General features: G+C 36.5%; 1 protein-coding gene across 2 annotated transcripts in view; it reads right to left on the bottom strand.

The window, feature by feature from the left end:
- Cdk14 (cyclin dependent kinase 14) overlaps positions 1 to 13,170 on the bottom strand; it is a 614,076-nt gene extending 600,906 nt beyond the window's left edge. For both annotated transcript variants that reach the window (XM_048785432.1, XM_048785436.1), the window contains exons 1-2: positions 13,007 to 13,170; positions 6,397 to 6,428 (exon numbers count right to left, since the gene is read on the bottom strand). In XM_048785432.1, coding sequence (XP_048641389.1) covers positions 6,397 to 6,428; positions 13,007 to 13,097 — 123 coding nt within the window. In that variant the 5' untranslated portion in view covers positions 13,098 to 13,170. The remainder of the gene's footprint in view (positions 1 to 6,396; positions 6,429 to 13,006) is intronic.
- Between the last annotated feature and the right edge of the window lie 6 nt (positions 13,171 to 13,176).

Genomic DNA, 13,176 nt, shown 5'->3' on the forward strand with positions numbered 1-13,176 from the left:
AGGCTGCTGGAAGCTAGGTGGGGAGTTCAGAGTATAAGCTGAGTTGGTCACACTGCTGTGAGCATAATGGAGTAGCCAAAAGCAAGGAGTAGCTGACTCTCAATGGGAGTATTTAAAAAAAAAAAAATCACAGAGGACAGGGGTTCCAGATCTGAGGGGAGAGATAGGAAAGACTTAAGCATGGTCAGAGCCTCTGGCAAAAGTACCTTAAAAAAGAAGAATGAGAGAAAATATAGAAAAGAATCAATTATGTGAGCTTCTGGAATACAAACAAGAGGAAGAAATCTGGTGAACAGCAGGAGAAACTAGCCTGGGACAGGAAAAAGACACATTCTTCTCTGCAAGGGGAAAAACCAAGTAAGATTTTAAAAAGGAATGCATGTGAGCAGGAAACTGACTCCCAATAGAATTCAGTGTTCTAAGAAGTCAAAGGGTGTTATGGGGCAAATTGTGTCCATAAAAAAATCCCTATGTCTAAGACTTAAGCCACAGCTCCTCCAAAAGTCATCTCATTTAGAGGGTGTTGCAAATGTCAATTAGTTAAATTAAGCAGAGGTCATGCTGAAGTAGAGTGAGCTCTTAATCCAATCTGACTTTTAAAAGGGGGTGGGAATTTGGATGAGCAGACCTACTTTGAGGGAAGATGATATAAAGAGATGTGAAGAGAAGACGGCCATCTACAAAGGAGAGAGGCCTGGAACAGATCCTTGCCTTATAGCACAGAAGGAACTAACTTTGCTGACACTTTGATTTCAGACTTCTGGGCTCCAGAATGGTGACATAATAAAATTTCTGTCTTTGAAGCCAACCAGTTTGTGGTACTTTGCTAAAACAGTCCTAGAAAACCAACATAGTGGGAAAGCAATGTAATATAAGAAGAGGGGTGTTATGGTTTAGATATTAGGTGTTCCCCAAAAGCTCATGTGTGAGACAATGCAAGAGCATCCAGAGGGCTATGAGAACCTTAATCCCAAACAGTGAATTAATCCCCTGATGGGATTAACTGAGTGGTAACTAAAGGTGGGTAGGATGTGGCTGAAGGAGGTGGATCACTAGGGGCATGCCTTTGGGTATATATTCTATATCTAGTGAGTGCAATCTGTCTGTCTCTCTCTCTTTCTCTTCCTCCCTCCCCCTTACCCTTTCCCCTTCCTGACCATAATGTAAGCTGCTTCCCTCTGCCACACCCTTTGGCCATGACGTTTTTCCTCAACTCAAGGCCCAAGGAATGGAGCCAGCCAAATCCATAACAAATGGGTTGGGACAGGCAAGGAAGGGGCCATCCAATAGCAGGTATGTGAGAGCTAAGAAATAAAGACAGTTACTAGCATTGCAAACTTATGACAGTCCTGTGAAATTATCCAGTTCTCCCAGAAACTGAGTGTGGGTGAAGTAGCCATGAGTAGAGGAAGTCAGGGAACAGCAGCTGGATAGCTGTATACTATGTATACAGCATCCATAAGGACACTAAGATCACCAATAACAACAACCAAGAAGAGACTGACCCAGCTTCCATACTCTCAATAAATAGAAAAGAATGTTCAGGAGTATCCCCAAATTATCTTCATGAATATCCTAGCCTCTGATTCTCATGAACATCACTGCTACATTTATCATCCTCAGGTATTATATCTTCTTACAAAACAGTAAAGACAGTCATGGTCTAGAAGCTAAGATCAGTGTACATTATATCCATCTAATACAATTATTATGCACATAGTAAACAAGCTAACCCACAAAATGTACTTAGATAACTTACAGCTCAGACATAAAAATGTTGATTTTTATACATTTTTTACACATTTTCCTAGGATTCAAAAAGTAAAATAAACAGGGTGCAATGGCACATACCTGTAATCCCAGCAGCTCTGGAGGCTGAGGCAGGAGGACTGCAAGTTCAAAACCAGCCTCAGCAATTTAGGGAAGCTCTAAGCAACTTAGTGAGACTTTGTCTCTTTATAAAATACAAAAAAAAAAAAAAAAAAGCTGAAGATATTTCTCAGTGGTTAAGAGCTCCTAGGTTCAATCCCCAGTATAAAAACAAAAAGTAAAATAATTAGAAAATGCCAAGTGAATACTAGTGGCCCCTTCTACTTCTCATACATGAAATAACTGAGCAGACAGAGAATAATTAGAAACCTCATAAATAATAATAAGCTATTTTTTCCAACAAATAAGGGCTTAGTTCTCTAGATTATGTACTATAAGTAAATGAAACCCTTTACATTTAAAAGTTTATTTCAATCACCAAAATTTTTGAACTTCTCATGTAAAATCCAAGCCGAATGTAAATTTTGTTCAGGTTCCTCATCTGAGCTTATCTTATTTAACAGAGGCAGGAAGCAGAAATATACAATTTAGCCTATTAATTTATTCAAGAACAATTCATGACCCATGGTAGCTTTAGACATTTCCCTTTCTATACAGAGGTATTTATAATTAACTGGAGTGTCTGTCTCTAAAGTTTAAAAGTCTTTATATGTGATAATTCTGTATTGGTGGAGTGTATCTTCAGATCTTTTATATAATATTTAGCATTTTTATTCCAAAACAAATCATTAAATTGAAAAAAGAAGATTCAAAAATTCATCTGAAGTTGTAGCATAACTATTACTTGTTGCCTTGGGAAGAATGGCTGAAATGCTTACTGGGGACAAAAAGGCTAAAAAGACATTTAGAAAGTTTTGTAAGAGTATCATAGACATGAAGTTCACACTGGAGGCCTCATCACAATGTCACCAAAAACATAAAATCACGGTGCCCACTAAAATGCATGACGTAAAAAGCCAATCTCTCGCCTTCCATCTAGCTTATTTGTTTCTCTGGCAATGATTTGTTTAGCCTCTTTAGTTTGGCCCAGTACTATTTCAAACCCTGAAGATCCAAACATCAAGAAGATAGGGAAGGAAACCTAAAACTGAAAAGAAAAAAAAAATGTTAACTTGGATGGCTATATAAATGATTAATCCACCCAAGTCAAAAATATACATTAAAGCCACAGAATGAAAATCAGCTAACATTTTAGTAAGGGCCAAAATACAACATGAATAAAGGATAAAATTATCATCCTTAAAATGTCCTCTCTCCAATAATAATGATGATAGGCTTCAGTAAAAATCCCTATCATTTGCAAATACTTAAAGACCTCAATACTTAACTTCCAAACTGTTCACACACACACACACACACACACACACCCCTAATTTACAAGCATTAGCACATACTTCTGAATATATTCAAGAATTATAATTTTCAAAATGAAAATCAGCAATAAGAGTATTTCAATCGAATAATTAAATGACAACTAAATCTATATTTCTTTTTCTCCTCACACACCCTCTAAAGAAATCCTCTATATGAATCATGGAGCCACAACTGATCTCCAGTTCAGTCACCCCCTGGAGGAAGCCACTCCTTGAGATAAGCTCATAGTATTAAGGACAGGGTTGCAGCACCTTGTGGCATATCTAAGAAAATGGTCCAGCCCTCAGGCTTCAAGATTCAAATCTGAATTAAATTTCAGTGGACCACAGAGTACTACAATTCCAAGAGAGAAAAAGTGGAAAACATGAGTTCAAGCAAACTTCTACCACAATAAACTGAAAATGATTATAGAAGAACTAAATTCTTCCTATTTATATCACCACATATTTGGTGCTTCTCTGATCTTGATTAAATTAATTTTAAGCTGGTTATTAGGTTCTTAGAATCCTACATTCAGAACTAGAAAACATAGTTGAAGAGCACAGTCCAACTCACTGATTTTACAAATGTTAAAACTGAGGTTGAGGCAAGTTAGATAACTTGCCCAAATAGCTAGAAAATAGCAAATAAGAATCCACACTGCCTGACACCTGATTTAACTCTCTCTATTCCTTGGCAACAGATAGTTACTCATATTTGACATATATTTATTGAATATTAACCATGTAAAATATAACTAGGAATTACAAAGCTGAATGCAATCATCCCCTCATCGAACCTAAAAAAATGGTTGGGTTCAGGTAACATTTTCAGTTTTAATATGCACATTATCACACAAAGCTTTATTTGAAATTTTAGAGTGATATCTGAAATTAACTCTCCTTATAGCTCCAATTCATAATTTCTAACTGAATCCTTCTATCCTCTTTGTAGACCTTCCAAATACAAAGGAGAATATGAGGTGGAGTATTGGTCATGGTGGTAGTGAGGAAGAGGATGGGGAGGAGGAGAAAAGCAATGAAGATGATAATACCAACTTTCAGACATTTACTCTGACAGCTATTATTCTGAATCCTTTGTATATTTTAGCTTATTTAATACTCCTAGGTACTCTAAGAGGAAGATACTATTATTGTGTCTATTTTACAAACACAAGGAATGCGTATGTCAATTGCTCCATCAGAGGGTGGTTAGGGTTCACCCCAAGGCATGCCTTCATTGCTACTATCTCCCAGGCTCCCAGCTCTTGGTTTTTCCTTGAGCTGGAAATTACCCTGCCCCTCTGGATCTGGATTCCTTCATCTGTGAAATGACAGAGTGAGAAAAAGACGATTTCCAATGGTTCTTTTAGGTCTAACACTCTGTGATTTATAGCATTAACCAATCTCCCGTGCTATAAAGGAAGAAAAGCGCTGTGTAAAAGCTAACGATGGTTTTTCTCCAAATTACAAAATCCAGACCTTTAACTGTGCACAGGTTTCAGAATAATATAAAGTTAGGGGAGTCACCTATACATCCTTTTCCTTTTATACCATAACCTTCATCTGGCTCTAGACTGTTTCATTTGTTTAAGCTCATAGTCCAGGCACATGACAGAATAAAACACGATCATTAACAATGAGGTTTAAATAAGACAGAGGAGTTGTTTTTTTTTTTAATTCCTAATAATGATTAAGAAGACATTGTTATAAAAAGGGGGCGCATTATGCTACAGGTTAAAGGGAAAGGCAGGTATATAATGGGCTACAATTTTAAAACACAGGGAATGAAGCAAGAATATTCAATAGTGGTTGTATCTGAATAACAGGATTTGGGAGGGGTTTTTTTTTCCTCCTTTTCTTTATTTTTCTTTCTTAATGTAAGTTTGTGCTACCTCCAAAATTAAGAGGGAACACCTCCCTTTTTAAAGAGAGAAATGATGTCTGGTATTCTCATACTGATTTCCCCATGGAAGAAAGAAGTACTCTCCTGAAAACATCTCAATAATAGCCTGGTGAAAATTCCAGAAATACAGGTTTGAAGGAAAACACCATTATTATCTACTATGAATGGGACAGAAAAAATTTCTCTATTGCTTCAGGTCAAGAAGAATTGAGCTTTAGAAGATATTATAGGACTACTGGCAGGGGGAGTTGCTTTGGAATCCAGAAACACAGCTTTGTAGAACTCAGTCCAGGGGGCGGAAAAAAAAAGAACAGGTGCAGCAGATGAAGCAGCAGACCGTGACAGCCAAGTGATGCTGGCCCCATCCAGAAATCCCAGCCTGCAGCGGGTTCTCCCAGAGTGGACCTGCCATGCACCAGGGCCAGCCACATGGCCAAGGGGACATTCCATGAACACAAATGCCCTTTTTCCTCTCTGAAGCACTACAGCAAGGGAAGACAGGTAACATATTTCATGGAATATGCAAGTGTTCCAACAAATCAACCAACCAAACCAAACTAAATCTTTGCTTTTATTAGGCTGTGAGGTAAGCACCTTGTATAGATACATCTCTGTTTATATATAAATACTCAGTAAACATACACGTGTGGCAAGTTTGCAACAGATCAATTGTGGCTTTTGATGATTACAATAAAATACTTCACTCTGAAACACAAACTCAGGAAAGCACAATTTTAAAATCACATTCAGAATTCTATTAATTACATATGACTCTCTGCCTTACTTCAAAAGTGTTTTTTCACTACTTTGTAGCAAGTAGATAAAGACACATCTGACACAAAGAGAATAGGGAAAATAGAACAGGAAGAGTCACTGTCTCCTTTGGGAGACTGAAAGACAATATGTGGGTCAATACTACATCATGCCTGATTGGGCAGAGGTCTTCAAAGGAGCCACAGTGTCCAGCTTTCTGAGGCTCTAGACTTGCCCTAAGCAAGCACCTCACACTGGTCTTCTCCAGCACTACTGCAGCAGGAAGACAAAATGCAAAGACCTGCAAGTGTCTCTCAATGAGTTTATTTACTTAAATACATGTTTCTGGGGATTACTACAAAATTCATTTGAATGAATATTTAAATTTGAATATCTATTTTTAAAAACTGAAAATAATACAACTAAACAAATGTTATTTCTTATTTGTTTTTTAAGGGATTTTTTCCCCCTGCTTCTAAGTGAGAAGTTAGCACCTACTGACTTTACTAGAGGTAATTAAATACACCTAAAAGTAGATAAAGAAATTTAGCCTACCTCATCAAATGTGGTGTCGTCTTTCTTCAAAGCTATAAAATAAAAAGGGAAAGGAAACAATTAATTGTGAAATATCCCAAAGAGGCTACCTGTCTAAGTTCTAGAAAACAGAATTGGGTGGGGGGGGGCAGATAAAACAGTAATATGTTTTTTTCATTTCAGAAAGTAAAATTGGACCCCAATCTGAACAACAATGTTATATCACAAATAGCAAATGAGAGAGAATTGCACAGAATGCATCTTCGTGAAACATTTTTCATAAACATGAAAATAGAACAATCCTCCCAAATACCTTTCCCCGTCTCCTCTTGAACATTTTAATGAAAAGTATAAAAGAAGCACAAAGTCATCTTACAGAAATTTTTCTGACTATACATCATCATGTGTGATACACAGACCTCCCAAACCAATTGTTAGGATGACAATCACTCTGTGTGGTACCTTAATGACATTTCCATACTGAGAGAAGTTTAAGCATGGTGACAAAAGACTGAGCATGCAAAATAAACATGGCAGAATGAGATAAAATTCAAACTATCCAACATGATAAACTTTATAAAAAAGTATTTTCAAAGAAAACAATACACTTAGAATGTTTATAGGAACCAACAAATACTTTAAGTTTATAGAACTGGAATTTTATCACTCTAAAGAAAGAATACCACTTATAGTTGGCACACATATACTTCTGCTTCCTTAAATTCTACAATGACTTAGAATGTTTCATAGAAAGGGAAATGCACAAAATAATTTATCTGAACCCACTTGTTGCAGAAATGTTTAAAATTTACAGAATTGTGCGTAGGTGGTTAGTGGTCTATAGCAGACAGTCCTAGCCTGGACAGAGGACTTGGGGAGTTAATACTTGGAAAACTATGTTCTGACAAAAGCAATGAAAAGCAAAGCATTTTTGTAATTAAACTCTGAGAAAAGTAATGTGCCTAATTTGAAGCTAACATGTGAATGCTTATAATATATACTCTAGCAATACTGAAAATGTTATTTTCTGTTTTATAGCATAAAGTTGACTTTCAAAAAAGATGAAAAAGTATATCAATGTGGTGGTGAGTTATGAGGGGTGCAGGTTGGCTGAGAAAGATAAAACGTTTCTAACAGTTTAGTTCTTAGTTTTTCCCTTTTGCTTAAGACATTCCTAAAGAAATTTGTCTACTTACTTTGTTAGATAACAATTTATTGTCAATAGAAAATAAGAAGACAGTCATTTATCCCATTCTCAAATGGCTACCCCGCACTCAAATACTTGGAAGTTTATTCTCAATGGAGGGTCTATATTTTATTATATACATGACATAATTTATATTAAATTGAAAATAACCTGTTTTGATAGATATAAGATCCTAAATGGTTCCTAACAGTTACATTTTTACTAGAATTTAACTTCTAATCTAGAAGCCTCTCTTTAAATTTCTCCATACTCCCTCAACAAAAGGTGTGTCTTTTAATCAACAACTTAAATCCTCTACAAAATTGTAGCCATGTAATTCTAAATATAGACAAATTGCTCTATAAAAAAAAGTAATTTCTTTGGAATAAGAAATGAAATGCCCATTGATTTCAAATGCAAAATCACACATAAGCAAATTATTATACAGCCTCATACCCAGCTCATTTAACAAAGATTAATGGAGTACATATTGCATGACCATCATGCAAGATGCAAAACTACAGCAGTCAGCTTATAATTCAGAACACAAACCTTTAAATATATTTTCTCTAGTTTGGATTATAAAAGTTTTAGAAATTTAGCTATGTGTTTTCTTAAGAAGTGGTAGCAACTCTTTGGGAATTGCAAACATGGAATGAAGACCCTCCATTGAGAATAAAGAGGGCAGAAAAACCAAAATGTCTTTTCCTTCTTGTCTCCTAAGTCCTAACAATTCACTAGTCTCTGAACAGAAAAAAAAAAAAAAAAAAAAAGATGGGGTCTGAAGGTAGCAAAAGGAGAAAATAAAAATTTGCAGGTATATTTGCTAAAATATAATGAATAGAAAGCCAGATTCTCTCCACTTTATAAAACTTTCAAATCCTGGGTACCACAGGGGAAATATTTTTAGATCAAGAAGCCATTACTTAATTAAAATCTTTCATTGCTAAGATTGACACCTTACATGGTTTCTTCTAAATATTGAACACTTTCCCTGAAAAAGCAGTTAATAGTGACAACAAAGACCAATTAAACTTATTCTTGCTAGATATTTATCAGGTCACTGGTGAATAAACTCTGACCTAAACATACACCACAATGTCTTGTTATTGATTACATTCTCTGATTGTTGTTAATCATTTATGTAAATGTAAAACCATAATCATCTTAAAGGATATAAAGGAATAAGAAGCATATTGCATTATTCTGGATTAACAAAGACTGTATATTAAACCAGTTATGATCACCAGATGTTCTATTCAGGCCTCTGGTCAGACACTGTCCCCTCTAGAATCTTCCCATGACATCACTGATATGAAGGTGATGTTCTTCCTATGCTCTGCAACAGCAAATTTCACTAATTTTCATAGCAGAATTTGCCACTTATATTGTCCATGCACATACATTGGCTTGTCTTCCCTTTAAATCCTTGAGAACAGGGGTCGGCCATGTTGGTCACTAAATCTGAGTGTCAGAACAACATCTAGCACATAGAGAGTATTCTATCGTAATCTGTTGAAAGGATGAGTTCCACTTCAATGTCAAAAGGATAGCATTATACACTTTGGGATATATTAACTTTGGGGACATATGAAAACCATACATTTTTCTCTCTTATAAAAGAACCATGAATATAAATCACATATTTTGTAATTTTCAAATTAGAAGAAAATTTTCAGTGCTATGGATTAAACTCAGGGCCTTGTACATGGTAGGCAAGCCCTTTACCATACCTCCATCTCAAAGTGAAATCTTTTGAAAATGAATTGGGAAAGGGTATAGTACAATAGTTCAAATTTTCTGACTAAACCTTTAACTTTATATTCCTTTTTACTGACAGAATGGGCTCATCAAATGACAACTAGGCTCCAGAATCACATACTTATAGCACAAGGTAAGAAATTCAAAATTTCAGTATAATGACAATCTCTTCCTTTTATTCAGTTCCCTTACAAACTACATTCTTTAAAGAAATGATATACATGGGTTCATATCAAGTATAGCAGTATATAAACTTCCTTTCTCTAGGTGATAACTCCATATAAATGTGAAGAAATATACCAAATGAATATGAAGAAATGTCAGATTTGACCTTAATCATACATTGGAGATTACACAGAGCCTTTCTCCTCCTAGGCTATCATTCTGAAATAGAAAAGAAGCAAAGAAAGAAAAAGAAGAAATGTTTTTTAATATACTCAAACTGTCCAACAATTAAATTTATTTGTCTTTATGTTAGCCAAAATTTTAAAAAAATTTAAAAATTTTTTTAAAAAAGTGTGAGACAACAAAAGTAATTGCTAAATAAGGGCCCACATGGACACTATTTAGCAGAGAACCATAAATACTCACTACTGAAATTGATGGTTGACTTTATAATATTCAATCATACCTATCTTATAAAAGAACCATGGCTATGTTATAGTCACTCCTTGGCAGATGTTATACATTAGAACACTATGGCTTGAAATGCAATGTGCTTTATTAGACCTTTTATGATGTAATAATCTCAGATCAGCTGTTTTTGGAGTGGGTGGTGAAAAAGTCAGCACAATCTCTGATGTATGAATAAATTAAACATTAGCTTTCCTACTTTTTGTACTCAGAATTATTGTTATAATAAGGTGGTATATCACATACTTTCAAGCATCATCCTCATTTTCTATAGATAAATGATTAGTGATTTCTTACAGCCAAAAAATTATGTTGTACATCTCACCATATAAAAGCTACACATTTAAATCATATTAAAAAACAAAATAAAGTCATTATATTTTTTTAAAAACCCATCTTATATTGGCTGAAGTAAATGAATAAATTGCAGTGTTGGATTATTCAACAGATAAACCATTCACTCTTTGATCTCCTCATGAAGTCCCAATGAAGAAAAGAGGACAACAGGGGATATAAACAGAAAAATCGGAAGGAATAACAACATCCTCCAGTATTGATCTCACCATGAGATAGACATTGCATCAGATATTTTAGGGATTTTTGTCAGATTAAATCTTCACCACAAACTTATGAATATTTACAGATGAAAACTCTAGAGTGCAGGGAATTACTACAGTTGCCCATGATACACAATAAACAAAGAAAATGAGGTTCAAATCCAGATCTGCCTAATCCCAAAACCCATTCTGTTTTCAGGATGGCTCTACTACAAAGTCAGGGGCCTCTTTTCCTCTTCTCTTGCTTTCTACCTATAAGTTCCTTTATGTCAGTATGACATAATCCTAATAATGACAAGATATTATGAACATATTATTGAGTCTTTATTACATATCACATAGGAAATCATGTTCATTATTTCACTAAGTGTCAACAACAAAATGGAGCTGTACATGGAAAACTAACGGTGGGAGAAGTTAATAGACTTTATAAGGTCACTCAGCTAGAGTGGCAACACCAGGAATCCCCAGTCTGACACCCAGTCTCATTCCTAGTTCATGCACTATACAAATCCATAGTAAGCCTCAGTTCAACAGCCTCTGGCATCTCAAAATCCTGAAATTATCAGAATGTGCTCACTGCTTTCAATTTTTGGGAAAAATTGAGAAAATAAATAAGAAAGAATTCTTTTTCTGGAATGGTATGTCCAATGATCATCCTGGTCTTGGTATATATACAACTATAATCACTTAAACTTCAAAATCTCCTTTCACAGTATTCCATACTGACTTGATATTTGGAACCATACCCTCCTTCAATACAAGAAATAATCAGTTATGTTTACTTCTCTGTACCAAAACGAGGATATAAAATCCACTAGATCTTAGGAGACATTTTTAACAAGAGTTGAACTCAAAGGAGTTTCATATCACTAAATCTCCATAAGCTAGAAAATCCAATTAGCTATAATGCCCCATTAACCAGCATTGTAGTTAATCCAAATTTTCTTGATTGTCAATCAAAACCTTGAAATTATTTAAACATAAGGAATTTTTTATATTAATGTCCTTGATTTCTTACTGAGACTCAACTGCAATGAATTATTTAACACAAAACTGGAAGGACTCCAACAGAGTCATTAGCATTAGTAAATATACAGTTAAAGTGTTTTAGAGCAGGACTTAATGGACTCCAAGACCTGCCTCTGTGATGGTTTGGGCTAGGGGTTAAAACATCCTTGCTGATGATGCACAGAACTCAACACCTCACTCTCACACTCTTCTGGGCTTCAAACTTCATCTGAATGTAGCATATGCATTCTTAACTCTGAAGAGTGAAACTGCAAATATCCAATACACATAAACAAAACCAGAACTAAATAATGGTTTCACAACATTACTTTTCTTAGGAAAGATTTTGTAAATCGACATAAAATTTTAAGAAAAAAAAAAAACTTGACTAAATCTTGACCACGTTTTCTCTCACTTGAAGAAAGTTTGCGTATTTTATAATGAATGGATGGAAGGATGATTGCAGCACTCACTGACACCTTGGGGTTTTATTTTGAGAAATTAGCCCATTTATGATTAATTTCCATTAACACCTTCATTAACATGGATGACATGTGAAACAAAGGCTGGAGGTTTCTTAGTATGGGTTATTTTGGGGGCTTGTAGGATTCTCTTGTTGGGTGCAGTTACCTGTATTGGTGAAAGTTATGACAGAAGGGAGACAACTATTTCTACAGGTTAAAAGGGGATTTCTATGGCCAACACTCAAAATCGAACAAATCCATTCAACATGCCACTGTTGTCACTGTTATAGCCTGTGACATGATTTATTTGAGTATACTAAACATTCCTCAGTCGGTTTTTGTTAATCAGCAGGTTCCCCCGGGTTAAAGACAATAGCCCCCGAGCTCTAGTACATGGAACAAGTTGGAGAGACTTAATTCCTAAATGTCCAGACAACTTCACAGCACATATTTCTCTCCAGCAGTTTGAAAATTCAGAGACCTCGAAACTGAACACCCAATCTCGTTTTCTAGGACCCGAAGTACGGAACAAAAGGTCCCAAGGTATCTGTCCCACTTCCCTTTAGGTTGGATATGCTAAACAATACTGTGGCACAACCCAAGGCTTCGCCAATCTCCAAGGCTAAATTATTGATTAAACACCCAACACCAAAGCCTGCGCGGAAAAAATAACGAGTGATCAGGGCAGCCGCACAGTCCGGTGCGCGTTTGGGGCCGAGGCGTCCCCTTTTCCATCCTCTGCGGGCGCGAAAGCCCAAACACTAGTGGAGGGGAGGACGAACCCAAATTGAAGGCTTGAGATAGCCCACAAATGAAGTCCCATATGCTGACAGGGATGTCTTTCCTTCTGGTATTCACCCTCCCCCACGTCCCAGCACTATACATTCCATCCCGGGTCCGCACCGCACCCCCAGGGTGCCAGCTGCACGACTAGAGCCAGGAGCGCGGCGGGGGCGCGGGGCCGAGGGATCGGGAGCCGAGGGTGCTTGGCAGGGTCCCGGGTACAGCTCGCCACTCACCAATGCGGCTGAAACTCTCCGACAAAGTTCTCCGCAACTTCTTCATCTTGCCGATTTTCTCGGTCGGCTGCGGTTCAATGAGGTCGCACATCTGGACGACGCGGGGCCCCGGCAACTTCCCCAAACTGGTCCAGAGCCGAGCGCAGACAACGGCTAGGGCGCGCGACGCG

This window comes from Marmota marmota, unplaced genomic scaffold, assembly GCF_001458135.2.
Source record: "Marmota marmota marmota unplaced genomic scaffold, marMar, whole genome shotgun sequence".
Classification (NCBI taxonomy): Eukaryota; Metazoa; Chordata; class Mammalia; order Rodentia; family Sciuridae; genus Marmota; species Marmota marmota.